Raw genomic sequence first — 18,776 nt, 5'->3', positions numbered from 1 at the left:
TCCTTAAGTCCTTGTACTGCTTATTTACATATGAAAAGGGAAGTTTATAAAAGAGCCTTCCTCTTTTACTACACCTAATAGTTAATAATTTAAATCTGTAGCCATTATCATCATATAGATTGACACAAATGGCATATGGATCATTCTGAGGATGAGGGTTAGTTTCTTTTAAGAGAGAATTGTTTTAGTTTTTGCAGGAAATTAATCAGGGGAATGGGCTTTGTGGAGCATGGAGCAAATCTAATCTGTTCTTTGTTCAAATTTGCCTTGCTCCAATTCCTAGCAATTGTAGACAACATGCTCTTTTGTTCAGGAGCCACTTGTTACATGCATAATTAGAGACTGCAGTAGCTGTGTTTAAAGAAAAACTGTTTTCCAATGTAATGTGTGATCTTGATAATAGTATTTTCATCAAAGGTAGCAATTACATTCATTAAGCTGGGACTGGCAAGGCAGCAAGGAAATTAAGTGGAAGGTGAATAAAAAGCTCCCCATTTCTTTTTAAAATCTCTGCCTCTTTATAAGTTGAAATGCACCACGTTGAGCTGCAAACTGGAAAATACATACTGAATATAAAAAAAAAAAAAAGAAAGAAAGAAAGAAAGAAAGGAAAAAATAAAGTCCTCCTTAACCTTTCTGAATAATGATCCTGAAGATATCCTAGGGACACCTACTATAGATGCACTTTTCAAATTAAAGGGCTTTATTCTACATTAATTTCTTATGCAAGTTTTAAACGAGCTCAACATATGATTCAGGCTTTGAAAGGCTCCAGGGCTCTCTAGGATTAATTCACTGTTCTTTTCACACATAAATTAATTGTTTTGTGTTCTCAAAAACAGCAAACAGCACATAAATCAACCCGTTCAGAAAAGGCGCAGGGCTGGTACCTTTTGCAAATCACTGAAGTTTGCTCTTTACACTTCATTATTACAAGATGTAACTTTTAAAGGAAAAGCTGGAAAAGTAGGACATATGTTGTTAATTCTAAGTAGATTTCTTGAGTGCATAACTCATTTGAGCAATCTGATTCCTTGAAAGAGAAAAGCTGTGGAGCATCGCGAAGCCATTCTTCCAGGACTCTAATTATACCTTTCCCAATTAATAATTCAATTACACATCACTAATGTATTTGCAAACATTTCCAGGTAAAAAGAGCTAGCTGTGTGGGTTGGTTTTTTTTTTTTTTTACCTTCTTTTTGCCTTAAGCCTTGGAAGAGTCAGATTTGCAGATGGTAAAATGTGAAAACCTAAAGACGTGAGCCCTGGGCGGGCTGTGCCCAGCCCATGGGCTCCCCCAGGCACTCCTGAGTGCTCACATAGCAATCCCATTTTTTACCTCCAAAATACAATCTGGATTTTATTCCAGGCACTTCATCATGGGCTGAGAAGTGGGGGAAGCAGGTCTGTGCCCTCATACCTTTGCCCTGTGGCAGGGCAGCACAGCACCGCAGAGAAGTCACTGCTTCAGATGAGGGCTGAGCCCTAATTTTTTGCAGGAAAATCCCCCATTTTAGGGGTCTCAGCAAGAGGACATTTGCAGCAAGGAGGGCAAGTTTAATTTACAAGCTCTTACATAGGAAAGGTACCAGAGGGATGGCAGGAGCTGTGCTCCTTCCTGGACAGGGATGTCCCTCCACTCAGCTTGAGGTAAGAGAGAAAACTGAAGCCAGAACCTGGCTGTCCATAACTCCAAAAATAACTGTTTCTCCCTCTGCCCTTCCCAGAAATAGAACATGAAACCACAGCATCTTGGCCAAATTGGAATTTGCATAGTTCTGCGAAGCATTTCCTTCAGTTAGGAATGATTTAATTATTCTTCACTTCCTCCTCTAGAAATCATTCCTGGATAATGAGGTTAGCATAGAGCAGATATGTTTCAGTCAAGAAATAGATGTAATTTAGTGCCAGAAGGCTTTTGCAGTTTAAAAAAAAAAAGAAAAAAAAAAGACTTTTGGACACTTCTAAATAGAAGCAGCAGGATAGAGAGGGTTGGCTATTAAATTACAATAGTCTGAGACACCAGACCATCGGGTGCTTTAACCCAGTGCTGTGTCAGCCCCTCAAGAATCAGAGCACAACCACAACCCTCCTGCAGCCCAGATTCTTACACAAGGGTAACAAGGCACATTTTAAATAATTATTAAATAATGACAAGCTATATTACCTCCAGAGAATTGTTTATCTCTGCAAATTGGATCACTGGAGTCAAAGTACAGTAGAGCTAAAATACTTCCAGCACTAAATGGAAGATCTATCGCTGCACCTTCCTTTGGTCCTTGGAAACTGTGAATCCTGCATGGCAGTCAAATATAGTTTATGACAAATATCCTGCTGAATCCAGCTTTTATTATTCAAGCAACAATCAAAACAGCCTGCCCTATCCATCAAATGTAGGCATTGCTGCAATTAAACTGGGAAAATGGTTTTCCTTTTAAAGCTTGGTTGGTCAGACACTGAGAAGACCTAAATAACACATAATTTAAGAAAGGAGCAGAACAGTTTGTGTTTGGTAGAAGTCATACAGTAGAACACAAGGAATTTTTCACTGAACATGAGGAAAACAAGGCTGTGGGCATAAATAGAGCCTTTGTATCATTTAACCTTCATATCACATTAACCATCTTCTAGGGCATCACAGGGAGTCACTAAACATTTTCAGAAGCTGAGAAAGGACCTAAGCTGAAAAAAGTGCTTTGCCTCAATTCTTATGGGAACAGTTGGAGCAAATGCTGGATTTGGTGTGTAAACATTCTCCCCCACAGGAACAGAATGTCTGATGGGTTCTTTACTAAAACAAACAGCACCAGCTTTGGCACTAAAATATGTTTGCTCTGTACCAACTCTCCCCTCAGCACCTCCATTGACAAAACAGATTCTGTGGAGCTTTTCACTATTTACCTATATTTCAAGAACCTTAACTTTAAATTTTTTAATTATTACTCAATTATTTTTAGGTCAGTTTAGCAAATTCCTTCTACAGAAATCAAAAAAATCAAAATCTGCACATTCAAAAGTCCTCTCTGTGTATATTAAATAAATCCAGATCTGAAAGTGCTGGTTACTTGGCTATTCTGTCAGGTGCTTCTCCTTTAGTGAAGCCACCTTGACATTTTTTTTAAGTCCTCCAGTATTAGCAGCTCTACAACTACTGAGACAGAGAGAGAACAGATGTAAATCCAAATGATCTTGAAAGACAAAATATATAAAAATGCTACTACTGCCTATTGAGACTGTACATATTTTTGATTTATATTTTTAAATATTTCACCAGAAAAAGTGCTACACTGCACACTCCATGTTCTTTGGAACATTAATATACCAGTGTGAATCAACATTTGAAGCTATTAGGAAACACACTGGTTGTTTCTAGTTACCCAATGCATTAGACAGTTACTGCACACGAACAGATTCTTTTCAGAGGATGATAAATGCCAAGATTTCAAAGCAGCTTAATGATGTCTCTGGTATCGGATAACAAGAAACTCCCTCAATGCCACTAAGCTGGACTTTGTTAATTACAGCAGCTGATCTTACAACTGGCATATTTAACTGAAATAATGATGGTAAATCCCATTTGTCAGCCTGGATTCACTCTGCACTGATGTTTGGCTGTCTCTGCTGTGGGCTCAGGGCTGTCACCTGCATGTACAATCAGCCACACTACCCAACTCCAGAGAGCCAGTCCAGAGGAATAAGGTTTCCAGCCCTGCCTCCTCACCTGGACACCCCAGAGAAGAAAACTCCGTGCAAAATGCTCTGCAACAACTGTATTTGGGTCCAACACACAGTGCCTCTGTGTGAACACTCTTTGGGAGCTGTACAGTACACACTCATCTGCCAGTCAGCTCTCCCTGGATTTGTGCCTCCACCTCCAGTTTGCACAGAGATCACATAAAAGGTAAATATTTATGAAGTATTTGTGGGAGCTGTAGCCACTTTCACGTAACTCTCACAGGAGATCTGTCACGTTGGTTCACTGAATACATTCTGGGGCTGAGGAAAAACATTTCTTCAGCTTTTGTGTATCCAGTACAAGCCCAGGGAAGTCAGACAGCTGCTTTCAAAGTAGTCTGGGTTTCAGACTTGGTAGGAAGAGCTTGAAATGTGTCTCTCACCAAAAGATTTTCAGGTGGAAATGCAATAACATGTTAATTAGAAAAGTCTTTACACAGCAAAAGGCTCCCAATGAACAATTACTCTGTGTTTCACATTAGCCTTTTCTAACGCAATCTTTACGTGGGGAAAAGAAAATATGGAAGAAAGAACAACAGCACAGAAAACATGATATAAAATGTTGTATTTGAGTATCTCCCAAGTAGTGATTAAACTCTTCTGCAGAAATCTGCCTCAGACCTTGATCACCAAGGTAGAACTAGAAAAACCTGACAGATGACACAGTCACTCTCTCCTGGTGGAAAACCTGCAAGATCTGGTAAAAATTTTAAATGACAGATTATCAGAGAACCATGACCCAATACACAAGATTAGTATTGTATCAAGTAAAAAATAAAATTCAGGCACTTTTTAATACATCCTCAATACAGGTCTTTTCCTCTAAGCAGGGAAGCTCATATGTGACGTTTCATACTGAAGATGCTGTTCCAGGACAACAGACCTGGGCTGTCAGACCAGATCAGATGGGCTGACTGAGGGCATAAAAAGGGAAAATTCACTAATATAAACACATATTGAGGACATAAAGCAGCTTTGAGCCCTGTCATTAGCACAGAAAGCCTCACAGCATTCCCAATGCCAGCTCTGCAGCCTGTGCCCACAGTGCCAAATGTAGAAATGCAGTTTATGACCATCCATAAATGCCTGCCCCGAACCAAAGAGGGGCTGGGGAGCACAGGCAGCTCTTAACAGCCCCTGGACAAAGCATAGCACTTCTCATTGCTAAACCAACATCTGTGTTTAGAGTTAAGGGGGTGAAATAATGCCAGGTTGGACGGGGCTTGGAGTAACCCGGTCTAGTGGAAGGTGCCCCTGCCCACGGTAGGGGTTGGGACTGGATTTAAGGTCCCTTCCAGCCAAAACCACTCTGTGGTTCTCTAACTCTTCCCAGAATCAGTGACCAGAACAGCCAATGCTCTCCACATGTCCTTTTACAACAATGATGAAAGAAACTCAGAGGTTAAAATAGATTTGTGCACGTATTCCTCCACAGAATTTTGTAAATAAATATCAAATACAAGACATACATTTCTTTCAAAACTCTGTACAAAATACATCATACATGACCGAGAGATGTGAAATATTTACAGCTGTAACACATTAGTTAAAGGCTTGACCTTGCTTTTCTGAAATGAACTGTTGAGTAGCTGATGAGGATGTTCAGGTTGTTTCCTGGGCTATGAAAGAAAGCCTGCAAACCACCCGAAATGCATCAATCATTATCATAATGATAACAAATAAAATAACAATAGTAATAATAATAATGATGCTAGAAGAAAACTTCAGAAACCTTCTAGTCTACCCTCCTACTCTTGTATTTTTGAAAATCTCAAAGCTGTTGATCAAACTGCTTTGAGAGGGGTTTTTTTATTGGCATAAGGACAATGACCACAGTAATTCCTTGCCTATCGACAGGCAAAGTGTGCATATGAGGGGATTAATTCACTAAAGTAGCTGGTTCCCTTTGAAGCTGACAGAAAGTCAGAAAACTTTTTAATGGTGCTTTTCATCCTTGCTGGTTTCTTTGTGTAAGGCACTGCAATCTGCCTGTTTTACAAATCCTACTTGTTAAGTGTCATTTGCCCCAGTTTTGCCAGAAAAATCCTTTGGGAGTCTCAGCCTGTAACATTCTAAGCTCCACTCAAAGTGAATCATCAGTGAGCAGCAGCTTTAAAAATGAGATTCTTTTAAGTCAGCCAAAACCAGAAAACCAACCCTTCCCTCCCCAAAACACTTGAAACAGATTGCCAATTACAGCAATTAGGATGATTTTTCATATATTAAGCTTCCTGTCTCTTGATTATTAGTTAATTAGCTCTCCAGCACTGAAGAGGTTTCTGCAGTAAATAAAATGTCTCATTTTAAAGTAAACAGAGAGGGATAAAAAACCCAAATACTTCCCATCCCCCTGCCCCTTTTGTCTTTCAAAAGGGGAAAAATTATGCTGGAGAGCCACTAACTTTAGGAGCAAGTTTTCCAGGCTGCAAATTAACAGTGCCTCCCTAACTCCCAGGAAGGATCTGAGGATTAATGCTTGTAAAATACATTGAACATGGAAAGGCCACTGTGAGGTAGTATCACAGCACTCCTATTACCCAGCTTATATCTCTGTCTTTTTGCAGAACTACTAGAGCTTTTTTAACCCCATTTCAGAAAGATTTCAACTCAACCTTTTATGAAAGGAGAACTATAAATAGCCTCTTAGATTAAAACCCTTAACAGCTGAGAAGACTGGGAAGGGAGGTGGATATTATCCACCTTTCAGGAGTACAAATTGGGGCTGGAAGGGCTTAATTACAAAGATATCCTTAAGAACACACTAAGGGCTGCTGTAAAAATTACTTCAATTACAGCAGCTCCACAGCTGGGAGAGAGGAAACCACTGCTCCTCTCTCTCCTGTAGAGCCCTTCCTCCCAGTTGGCTTAACAGAACCTCTCCCACCAGTTATGCCAAGGATTTGGCTTCCTTTGTTTTCACTTTGAAATCCCCAAGTGGAGATGCAGTGCTTCCATAACCTAAGGTAACTAAATCCAAGGAATTATCTTGGAAGTCTCTCAGGCAGAAAGAAATACTTACAACCCACACTTTGGATCTGAATGTGGAATTCAGGATTTCACGTGAATTACTCACTGTCCTGAAATGGGGAATTCATGGTTTTCCCTATGATTTCATCTGTGGTGATGTATTCTTATTTATGATGTCATTAATGCTTTTTGTGTTTACAAATAAGTGGGTAATTCACAATGAGTGTTCAGGGAAATAATTTCCTTTAACAGTCAAGGTAGTCCTTATGGTTTCAGTACTCCTGTGCTAAGATTTTTGCAATGGTGCTCAACTGGATATTTGAGGTTCCTTCATATATTGTACCTGAAATCAGAAGAAAATAAATTAGCAGACTAAAAAAACACAGTGAATATATGAAGAGAGACCAAAATATCATTCTAACAGTCCAGTTAGAACATTTTCAATTATGAAGTGAAGCTTTACTGAGCAAGAACTAGCACAGAATCATAATTTTATATATATAGTATTATAAAATACAAATGTTCATGTTTTATTACTCTTCTGGCTGGCACAACATAATGATAAGACATTTCCTTGAAAAGCAATTCCTAAATAGCCAACAAAAATTAAGCAGTTCCAAATGCTATCACAATAAAAGCCAAAGGGTAATATTGTTAAAAATGTCAGTATTGGGTCCAAAGACTATTCCAGTAAACAAGGAATCTTGAAAATAGAACTCCACATACATTCAGATCTTAAAGCCAAAGTGGGAATTTTAAATTTTTTTGAACTGGAATTTTCTTAGTAGAATGGGACACAATGTTTGTGTCTATTTTATCGGTATGTAATTAACATTTTAACAAGTATTTACACCTAAAGTTTTACATTCTTGTATCTGAGCCTTTGAACCCATGTTTATGCAGTCTTAGGGATAAAAATACCTTGAAAAAAAAAAAAAAAGCCAGTCATTCATCCTCTTTAAAACCACTAATGCCACAAGAATTACTTGTTAAGAAACTATCACTCACCTATCTTGCAGTCACGGTAATACTTTTCTATTGGGTAATTTTTTGTGAATCCAACACCTCCCATCCATTCGATACATTTACTAGTTGTCAGTGTTGCAACCTATGAAAATAGTTTCAGAGTTACAGGATTCAATTTCCTGACAGTGGCAGTAAATCGTATTCTTTGTAGCTATTTAAAGGAAAAACAAACCAGGGAATAAGGCAGTAACTAAGACAGGTGGGAAGAGGAAGGGTTGATATTTTTGTATTCCTCTTCAGCAAGCCATTTTAGAATAAAAAAGACATTTTCCCAAATCAAAGCACATCAAGAATTCACTAAATGTTAGAGCAATAGTTCCTATGCTGCACTGTGGAAAAGGCTAACAGTGGTATGCAAGACAGCAGTTGCAAAGAGGCAGAAGTCACCCAGTTCTGAATCATTTTAAGAGTCATAGTTGTGACAAAAAGAGCTGAAATGATCACAAATGAACTCTCACAGTGTCATTTCTCACGCCACAAAAAGAGAATTCCGAGAAAATTAAATCCCTGTAGATGAAGTGAAAATATTAATTCACTTTCCTCTTTTAATGTCGTTGCTTCGTTTTAAAAAATTTGTTTAGAGGCATGAGGGCGACTTACTTTACATTCTGTACCCGGACTGAGAATCACAGAATTACAGAACAGTTTGGGTTGGAAGGGACCTTAAAGATTACCTAGTTCCAGTCCCCTTCCATGGGCAGGGACACCTTCCACCAGCCCAGGTTGCTCCGAGCCCCATCCAACCCGGCCTTGGACACTCCCAGGGACGGGGGGGCGGACAAGACGAAAGTACATCCACAGATCTCACAGCAAAAGACGAATTACGGGTTTACACGTTTGCAGCAGAAGGCACTTCTAAGCAGCAGTGCCACGACCCCAGAGGATGGAGAGGCTGGGTTACCTCAGCAGCGTAGTACTTGGCCATGCTGGCCTCCTTGACGACGGGCCGGCCGGTCTCGGCGAGCCGCGCCGCGTTGTAGGTGAGCAGCCGCGCCGCCTCCAGCTGCGTGGCCACCTGGGCGATCTGGTGCTGCATCCCCTGCAACCGGCACCACACAGCTCACACAGCTCACACAGCCCCGCTGGAATTCCCACCACCAACCCTTCCCTTCACCGTGGAACACGCCCACACCCTAAAACAAATCTACCAGACCCAGGTGGATTCCAGTAATTCCGTGTTCCTTTTGCATCTATTGACACTGAAAACCGCCGGGCCACTGATGTGCTTTTAGGAACTGCATTCCTTATTTCCTCCCTCCCTTTCCTTGGATTCAGGAGGACTGGGGTACTTCCTGCCTGACTGGCTGGACAGCAGCAAAGAACTACCTACTACTTACCTATTTGCACCCCTGAGTATCAGGGAGAATTTTAGCCAATCCTTAAGGTCCTCCTCAGCACTGCAGAGATACAGGGAGGCCAGAGCTGGGCTTTTATTCTGCAGCTGTCTATTGAGGACGTTCATATAGTAACAAACCTGGTTCCCTGGTGAGCTTAACCCAGGAAGACTTGCAAACTAGCACCTCTTGAATAAAGTGGAGCACTAGGAAGGTGACAACTTCTTGCCATGTCCCAGAGGCACCAGGCAAGGGTTAGGAGCAGAAAAAAGGCACAGAGGACATGACTGAGGAATGGATTCAAGGGGAAGGAAAAAGGTGATGGAGCTCACATCTAACTGGCAGGTATTACAGAAGAATGGGTTTATTTAAGAAGACCCAAACATTATGATGATTGAAAATGAACATTTAGTAGTCTAAACCACAATGAAATCTTTCATCTTATTAGGACATGAACACGGTTCCCTCAGATTTGCAGAAATATATATGCAGGTCAAAATACCAAAATGATTTGGCAATTATAAATTCCATTTCCCATTCAAAAGACGCAGTTCCAATCATTTCCTACGTATCTGTGAGTGCTTCCTAAAATTTGCATAAATTATGAGTAGTGCTAATGTTCCTTCTCTTCAGCTGAGATGTAGGTTTCTTTTAACGAGAAAATTACTACAGTAATTACAATTATGTATCTTCCTTATTAAACTATACATCATTTCTGCAACAAAGAGTCTCCTTCGTTGTAAGATACAGATATTATAATGAAAACTAAATGTCTTCGCATAACACAGGAAATCTAACAGTTCAATCAGTTTTCCTCATCTTTTTGTAATTTCTAGTGGCTCCAGAAAAAGGCCTTCCCCTGCACCTCATGAAAGGGTACAAAAACTGGAACATATTCAACAGACTGTGATAATAAAATCAGAAGAGAAGGGAGTTCCATGTGTACTATTTTCAAAGGCTGCCAGGAAGTTATCAAGCAAAAGGAGTCATGTCGATAATGTTTTTAAGTTTTAAATTATTTTTATGTTATTTCATATTACTCAATTTACTGGCCACTGTGTTAACTACTTCTTTCTTGGAGAGCACTTCCCATATTTTCATTAACAAGTACCTGGAAATCGAAGATGCTTTTCCCAAACTGGACTCTCTCTTTTGTATATGGAACTGTATGGTCAAAACACCCCTGTGCCAGTCCTAACATCTGTAAGAAATAATAAAGAATGTGGTCAGCAAAAACTGGTTAATTGAATGCACCTAATGGAGATAATAGTTGATCTTCTGGTCAGGCAGCTTAATATTCGGGAGAAAAGCTCAGTTTTCTTCCTACCTACACAAATCTAAAATACAATAAAGGTTCTACACAGAATCTCAGGAGCCAGAATTTTACAGTTATTAGACACACTGAGGTGAGTTAAAATAAAAAAAGAGTTTGAGGAACAAGCCTATTTCATGCTATTCCATTTCTTGCAATAGGCAAGTATTTGTGAAAACCACTGATTCTTGAACAAAACTTATGGGTCAGCTGTGGTTGCATAAATATTAAGTGTTTCTGGGAAAATTCGTAATTACATGGGAAAATTACTGTAAACTAAAGATCTATAGATCTACATTACACTATTAAAGGAAAAATAATTTGAATGATTAGTCAAAGTTATTTTCATAATCAAAATAATTTCTCATTTTCTAGAGGACACTAGACTACCAGAATTAGCAATTTCCTTCAGAAGTTAGAAAATTAGTGGAGTGGAAGGAGAGTTAACATTTCTTCCAGTATTTTCCAACTCTGCAGAACAACTGTAGAAGAATTTAGACCAATTTTGTCTTTCCACAAGGACAAAAGCAGTCAGCTGTCACATGAAGCAGCTCAGTCAAACTACCTTTAATGATGTCCACGGGTATTTTTGGGCAGACCCACATATTAAGCTGATAAAGACATGATTGACTAGGTCATCTATACCTTAATCATTTAAGTTTTTAGAAAAAACCCCATGATACATAGGAAAATAACCCAAGAAAACGTTGCAGTCTGCTGCTAATCAGCCCCATTACCAGATTTGTTATATATAAAACTCATACAGAAGAGCCAAGGACATCAACTTCACCACCTGTAACAATATGTGCAGCTGCCTTGCACTAAAACTATCTGAAACTGTTTTCAAAGAGACAATTACATTTTTTAAGATCTTCATTATCTTTTAAAATTATTACTGCTGCAAAAATAAACTCAATATTACAGGGCTTTAGAGCTGCTGCTCTTGACAAGTACATTTCTCTCAATTTGAAGGTGCCAAGAAAGCAGTACCTAAGATATAACAACTACCTGACCTTAACTTTTAATTAAGGTGTAACTTGGAGTAATTAAGAGTAAAATCCAGACCATGTATTTTACTGCCAGAGCCTCTATATTATTTATGTCTCTGGGAACAATGGGGCCCACAGCCCTTTTTAAATGCCAAATCAGACAAAGTTTAATCACAGGTAATCTTTAGAAATGATGGAAAAGTGAGTCCAATTTATCAGCCAGGTGGGAAGTCTAAATTTCATGAGGATGATTACTTCTGGTCTGTCTGCAAACTAGGGCAAAATATAAAGGAGTTTGGTAGCACAGACATAATGCACAACAAAGTAGAAGCAAAGAAAAGATTACTTGCTAAAGTAAGTTAAAAATATAAAAACTTATCACAAATCATTTTATTATATTGCTGAACCTGATTTCCACTGGGATCAGCAGCAATCTGAGATCAAAACTGACTTTACAGAGAAATACAACATTTTGAAATTACTTCAAGGTCAGCAAATACTTTCCCCTAAGATGCCACATGGTGCAATTTTCAAACACAACAATGAACTGGAACAGTTCTGCTATAGAAAATCGTGTTTATTTTAAAAATAAGTTGACTTTTAAAAATAAGTTGTTGGGAACACATCCGTCAGCATAAGGTCACACTTGCCAATCCCATACAATCACAGTCGGAAGCATTAATATTATACATTTCAGGGTGTTCTAATTTCCAAAGCTAGTTTTCTGTGTAAAACAAATTTTCATAATGGAAGAAAAGAATGTTGACATAATTCAGTAGCAATAAGTTAACGACCACAGACAAGCTAATTGCCAATTAATGTTTTCTAAATCCATTGCTTATGTCACCAAAGAATTTTCCCTCTGACAGTTGTTCCCACTTTTACTGGAATTTAGCTATAGGAACAGTGACATCTAGTGGCAGCTGAGCTTTTAATAAAGCCTTTTCTAAATCGTTTATTCTTAATAGCTTTAAATATTTCATAAATTTCAATCCAAACTGGCTGCATTCAGTAATAAAGCAAATGACCCACCTGTGCAGCAATCCCTATCCTGCCAGTATTGAGCAGTCCAATGGCATACTTATAGCCTTGTCCAACCTGTCCCAGGATATTGGTCTCAGGAACCTGAAGAATAAAACCACTCCATTATTCCAGTTCTGTTCTACAACTGCTCGTAGGGTTCACAGATGAATCAGTGCACATGTTTTATTTAATGTTCCTCCGAAGCGAAGGCATAAAGCATAAACCAGACATTTGATCCCCAGAATATCTGATTAGAACATTCCCTGATTCCTGTGGTTATAACCTGATGACTGAGAAAAACTGCATCAAAATTTTAGAGACTCGAACCCCCTCGAGAACTGGGAGGGAAAAGTTAAAATATGCCAAATCTAAGGCATAAAAAACAGGGAATTTAGTTAACATTCTTTCCTTTTCTGCGGTCAAGTTCCAATCAAACACAAATTATGCTTCAACAGCTGAACTTACAATACCTTCACGTTGTCAAAAGTCACTGGGCAGGTAGAAGATGCTCTGATTCCCAGCTTGTCCTCCTTCTTCCCCACGTGAAGTCCCTCTGTGTCACGATCTACTACGAAGCACGTAATTCCCTTGTATCCCTGGGGGGAATTAAAAAATAATCAAGGGCTGGTTTTTACATCAATATCACCAAACAGTGGTCCAAATATCCCATTCCAACACTGAAATTTTACACTTGCTTAATACTGTATTACTAAAGCACTGGCACCCTTGTCTGCTGGTAATTATGGTTTAACATGATGTTCAATGAAAGAAAACCCCCTCTTCTTTTTTAAGTCAGACCAGGAAATTTTAATTCTAAAAATAAATATCTTCAAGTTATAATTTTAAGATAGAGACACTGGAAGGAGTTTAAAAAAAAATAAAAGTTTTGAACAATTTAGTTTTGTGTTTGATAATTACCATATTGGTGTAGAAGATTTCAAAGTCTGCAGTTGACTCTTCTCAATTTACTTCCCATATCCAAACTGTTAACAAAACTTGACACAGGTATACAGCTAGGTAATTTTTTACTTGAACATCCTTTACTATAGGATACTTTTTGGTTTTCCAGTGCATGCAGCTTAAGCTGTATTTTGCCTTTCAACAACAGCAACTTGTCACTTAAGTCACAGAATATTCTGAGCTGGAAGGGACCCACAAGGATCATCAAGTCCAATATCTTAAGTGAGTGACCCATGTGGGATCAAACCGGCAACCTTGGTGTTATCAGTACCATGTTTTAACCAATTGTACCAATTTAGTTCCCCTGAGAAGGGTTGGAAAGACTCAGACTGTGTGTCCTTCTGTCACTCAGAACATCACCAATGCAGGCTGTGCTCTTCACCTCAGCAGTTATGATTCTGGCATTTTTATTTTCCCTGGCTGAAGGAAGTTATTAAATTGCTCAGCAAGCCCTCAATTTTTGTTGGGAAATATTTTTAAAGGTTTGCTGCCAGCTAGGAAAAGGTGCACAGATTATTAATACGAAATCCATAGTTTCATATACATCAGCTGTCACTGAGATGCAACTCACTGAGGATGGATCTGCATTTGCCATCACAAAGAAAACTCCTGCATCTTCTGCTAAGCTAATCCACATCTTGGAGCCATTGATAACATAGTAGTCTCCTTTCTTCTCAGCCCGAGTCTTCAGAGAAAAGGCATCACTGCCAGACCCAGCCTCTGAAAGACAGAAACTGCCTATCTGTCAAGAGAAGGAAAAAAAAAAGAATTGTAGTTTTTACAGGTAACAAATTCTGCAGTGAAAATGCTGATAAACAAGCACAAGTCTCTTAAATTCAAACATTTTAAACTATTGCATGAAAGTAACTGAGTTTCAGATACGGAGATTAAGAATAGAAACACTAAGTAATTATACATTTCTCAAAGTCAACTGCTTTACAGTTCTTTTCCACAGTAAATTAAATTTTAATGAAACTAATAAGTGCCTTTCCACTTTTACCTCTCAGCTACTGATGACAGGATGTATCTATATCACCCCAGATCTCAGCTCTAACCAGTGTTTCAAAGTTCACACATATTTTCCAGAGCTGCAGTCACACATTAGTCAGTGAAAAAAAAAACCCCACTAACATTACTAAACTATAATATAATTTTAATAGTTAAGTAAAGTAAGACTTTGACTCACTGTGTCTTTAGCCACTCTGGGCAGGTAAGTTCTCTTTTGTTCTTCTGTTCCATATGTGGTAAACAATTTATTTGTTAGTGTGTTTTGGAGTTCACACAAAAGAGACACAGCTGGATCAACTTTGGCCAATTCTTCTACTGCCAATATGGTTGAAAAAAATGAAGCTCCAGTTCCTCCATATTCCTCCCCAAGCTCAATACTCATCAGCTGAAATGGAAAAGGTGCAAATATATCAATCTGTTAGTTCCTGTCAACAACTCTCCAGTCCAAGCTGATACTCAAGAGATTAACATAAAACCCACAGAATGTGAGCATTTGCAGATCCTTCCCCAAAACTCGTTTTCCTTCAATACCCTTAACAAACTGACAGTTCTTCACAGAATTGTTTAGGCTGGGAAACAACTTAAGGATCAGCTTTAGGTCTGATAGCAGGAAAGGGTAAAACTGAATCCAGGAATGAACACCAGGATATCTGCAACAAAAGTCCTCGTGGCTGCCCAGTAGGGCATAGAGGACTCCTGATACTCTTTTCCAGCAACAGTTATCGGTCATGGCATTTCCAGCATTCTATGCAATTATGCTTATCCAATTAAAAAAAAAAGCAAGGAAGGGATGGCAAGGAACTAAAAGATATATAATAATGTGATGTGGGGGAGGGAGAGGTGCAAAAAATATTATAACATGGAGAGTGATAATGCAGTAAAAAGGAAATTAAAGTTTTCTTGCTGTTGATAAAACTAAAATTTTAATGACTTCTTGCTTCTTTTGAATTATATCCTTCAGTCCTTAAATCTAAAAATCTGAAAAGGGCACAGCTAGAGATTCACAAAATGATGTTACTTTCTGGACAAAAGATTCAGTAAAAGTGTGCAGACCCCTTGTTCAAACAATCCCTGTATTATGGAGTCCTCCATTTTCGAGTTCTCATCCATTTTTTGCACGAAAGGTGCCACTCGCTCCTGAGCAAATTTTGTCACTGCAATGAGGAGAAGAAAGAAAATGTGCAAGCATTCCAACAGTCTCTTTTGGGATCAATATAACAGGAATGTGGTACTTCTCACAGGTTATGCACATGTTCCCTGACCCTCCCCAAAAGAAACACGGTGTAAAGCACAGTCCCCCCACAACATTTAACCAGAAATAAATAATAAGATTTTAAGCTAAAATTTCCCTTCTTGTTAAATACTTCTGAATTGTAACTGCACAGATAAAAGCTACCCATGTTCTTCAGCATTGTCTCCTCTTCAGTGAATGTGTGAAGTGGAGCACAGACAACTCCATCACTGGAAAGATTCGGCTTGAGTTCCGATTTGGAGGATCTAAAGGCACACTGGGAAAACCTCCAAGGAGCCAAGAATGCTGGAATATTTCTTGTCAGCTGTTGGCAACAAATACAGAACATGCAAACAGTTAGATTTGTACACACACAGCAATACATAACTTTACTCAGTGCTTTTATTCAGTAAATGATTGGGAAACAGAACTTACATCCAATCCAGACAGCAGAGGCATTATAGGTTCCTTCTCTCTTGGGGACTTACAAACTGTTTAGTGTTCAAAGACTTACTCAAGTAGCTCACAGGCTTTAGAAAGGTAAGTTTGGTTTGCAGGCCAATATATTTTCCAAGAACAGAATGATTTCCTGGGATCTGAAAAGAAGCTGTCATAATGGATATGATCTGGCTCAAAAAGTAACGGGTCAACAGCAGCTAAACTGCTGCAAAATGTGCTCCTGAAAAGCAGGATTCAAAAAAGCAGCACAGTTTGACTGTGCCTCAAAAGAGGCAAAATAGAACAGTGACTCTGCTCTCACAGCTGCCCAAACCCACCTCGCTCTGTGGCTGATGCCCTCACATCAGATCTTTGCTACAGATTTCTGTCACTTTTGCTACGTCAGCCTAAAGTGTGGAGATAGGAATGTCTTACCAAGACAGCTGCTGACAGAAACCTCCAGTGGAGACATAGCTGTGCCATAAAATATATGAGCACATGCCTGCCAACATTTTTGGCAGCACTCAGCCTCAACCCCACAGCAGCAGAACGCCTGGCTGTGCCCTCACCAGGCGCCCGTGTAGCTCCCAGAGCACAGGGCAGTTTCATGGTGCACACTGAGAGCAGCATTCCTCAAAAAACAGCACAAACTTCGGGGTCAGGAAGTAAAAATTCCTTTGATCCTTCTAATAATTCACTCTCTTTCATGTTGGCTTTCAACACTTGTCATCTCCCTGGCTGAAGAAGTGATGTAAAACAGATCGATGAACTCTTTTGGTCTTAGAGACAAGAAGCACGGGTCTACTATGAGAAGGAAACTCTGGTTTTAGCACAGGCAGTTGTGCAGGACATAAGAAAAAACCCTAAATGGTAAGAAGTGGTAATATAGAAAACAATATTGCTGTGAACATTCGATGATCATTCACATTCAACAGCCCTGGTACTGACTAGTGGGGTTGATTTGTGAATACAAAGTCTGGATAACCAGCAGTAGCTGCAATGCTTTCAAATGATGATTGAGTTACTGTGGGTCTTCACAAAAATAAAGTAAATGTTGTTTTAATAGAGATTAAATCCAAGGCAACCCTGTCTGGAAGCAGTTAGTTAGGAATGGATTATTTGCAGAACCTGCAGCTATGGTGGGATCACTCAACACCCCGGTGTGCAAACATCCACCTGTGTTAAGTCTGCTCTTAGCAAGGCCTGAGATGGAAAAATCTAAGTATACACACACACATCTGTTTAACTGCACTTCCTCAGCAGTTACAGGGCTACAAACCACACATAATTCCTGCTCCTTCCACTACTTTATTTCAAAGTACAAAGAAAAGAGCAGTTTTCTTTCATGGTGGCACAAATATGGTGAATTACCGAGAATATTTCTCCAGTACTGACCAAGAGCTGTCAGGGAAAGTGCACGGTGCCTTCTTAGTAGAGAACTTTTTGAAAAGCTGCTCAGCAGGCAATAAACCAGTACTGGTGAAACAACAACAGGTAGTAGAATCACAGAATGTTAAGGGTGGGAAGGACCTTAAAGATCATCCAGTTATTTAAAGTGCCTGTACGTTACTCAAATCCTTGGATATTGCTTCCCTGCCCTTTTCTTCCTCCTCTTTTTCTGTAGGTAATGATTTGTGCTGCTACAGGACTCAGATTGCTTGCCCTACTCAACACATGCATTTAAAAATGGGTTTGTGGGTTGCTGATAACATTGATTTTTCTCTTTATCTCCATCCTTCCCTTCATCTCAGCTCTTTAAAGACCCACTCTCTTGGTTTCCTTCTGTTTGTTTTACAATCTAAAACAAGATTTTAATGCTGCAGGACCTGGGGGGAGCATTAAGATATAAACAGAAAAAGGCCAAAGCAATGTTTTCCTAAGCTCACTCTGCTTGCCTTGATGGGTTCCACTCCTGTATCCATCCCAGCTGCTTCCAGCAGAGAAGCTCCATCATGAGAAGGTTTGTTTTCTTTATTTCGACTTAACTCAAGTGTCACAACACACCCATGAGCTGCATGAGAAGGCCCCAGGCCAGCTTGTCTTCTCACCCTGCACAGTCAAAGCATGTGTGTGGCACAAACACGGGTTTTCTGCTTATTTTGATCCCCCTTCCAGTGCCACAAGTGTGTTTAGAGAATCACGGAATCACAGAATATCCTGAGTTGAGAGGGACCCACAAGGATCATCCAGTCCAACCCTGGCCCTGCACAGACACCCCGACAATCCCACCCTGTCCCTGAGAGCGTTGTCCAAACACTCCTTAAGCTCTGTCAGCCTTGGTGCTGTGACCACTGCCCTGGGGAGCCTGGTCAGTGCCCAACCACCCTCTGGGGGATTTAAGTAAAGGAGACCTCAAAGCCCCTCTGCTGCTGGGACGGTGCTGTCTCCTCACAGGTCATTTCACGAGACTCTCCTCAGCACGAGCTTACCCAACACCGCCCCTCCAGAATGTATCCAGAGTGGATACAGAAACCCACAAGGCAGACATCCACAAACCGCTGGCAGAGCTGCCCCTGCCCCGGCAGCCCCCGCACCGCGACAGCCCCCAGACCCGGCCCCGTCACCGGCAGGCTCGGGAGCCGCCGTTATCCGGCAGGACGCTCTGCATCCCCCCCTTTGCCCGTCCCGCCCTGAAGCATCACCTTCGCGCAGCCCCAGAGCCGAGCTCCCGCCGCCGCCGCCATATTGACCCGCCCCGTGACGTCAGAACCGCGGCCATTACGTCAGAGCCACCGCCCCCTCCCCAGTGATGT

General features: G+C 40.1%; 1 protein-coding gene across 2 annotated transcripts; it reads right to left on the bottom strand.

The window, feature by feature from the left end:
- Positions 1 to 4,283: 4,283 nt before the first annotated feature.
- On the bottom strand, positions 4,284 to 18,753 carry ACADSB (acyl-CoA dehydrogenase short/branched chain). Of its 2 annotated transcripts, XM_032694278.1 has the most exons (11): positions 18,666 to 18,753; positions 15,751 to 15,910; positions 15,408 to 15,508; positions 14,533 to 14,739; positions 13,918 to 14,088; positions 12,857 to 12,982; positions 12,396 to 12,488; positions 10,174 to 10,263; positions 8,630 to 8,767; positions 7,711 to 7,810; positions 4,284 to 7,045 (listed from the first exon to the last, which is right to left on the bottom strand). In XM_032694278.1, exons 1-11 carry the CDS (start codon positions 18,705 to 18,707, stop codon positions 6,975 to 6,977), a joined length of 1,299 nt encoding a protein of 432 aa, XP_032550169.1. In that variant the 5' UTR covers positions 18,708 to 18,753; the 3' UTR covers positions 4,284 to 6,974. The 2 variants fall into 2 exon arrangements, with proteins under 2 accessions (XP_032550169.1, XP_032550170.1); XM_032694279.1 differs by lacking the exon at positions 8,630 to 8,767.
- Between the last annotated feature and the right edge of the window lie 23 nt (positions 18,754 to 18,776).

This window comes from Chiroxiphia lanceolata, chromosome 8, assembly GCF_009829145.1.
Source record: "Chiroxiphia lanceolata isolate bChiLan1 chromosome 8, bChiLan1.pri, whole genome shotgun sequence".
Classification (NCBI taxonomy): domain Eukaryota; kingdom Metazoa; phylum Chordata; class Aves; order Passeriformes; family Pipridae; genus Chiroxiphia; species Chiroxiphia lanceolata.
Note: the sequence above shows the minus strand (reverse complement) of the source record. Positions and strands in the feature narration are given on the sequence as shown.

Excerpts from the sequence above, each read along its gene's own strand:
- ACADSB (XM_032694278.1), bottom strand. The coding sequence starts at position 18,707 with ATGGCGGCGGCGGCGGGAGCTCGGCTCTGGGGCTGCGCGAAG. Across the intron at positions 15,911-18,665 it reads GGCTCTGGGGCTGCGCGAAG|CTGACAAGAAATATTCCAGC; the intron begins GTGATGCTTCAG and ends TGTTGCCAACAG. Across the intron at positions 8,768-10,173 it reads AAAGCATCTTCGATTTCCAG|GGGATGCAGCACCAGATCGC; the intron begins GTACTTGTTAAT and ends TGCCGGTTGCAG.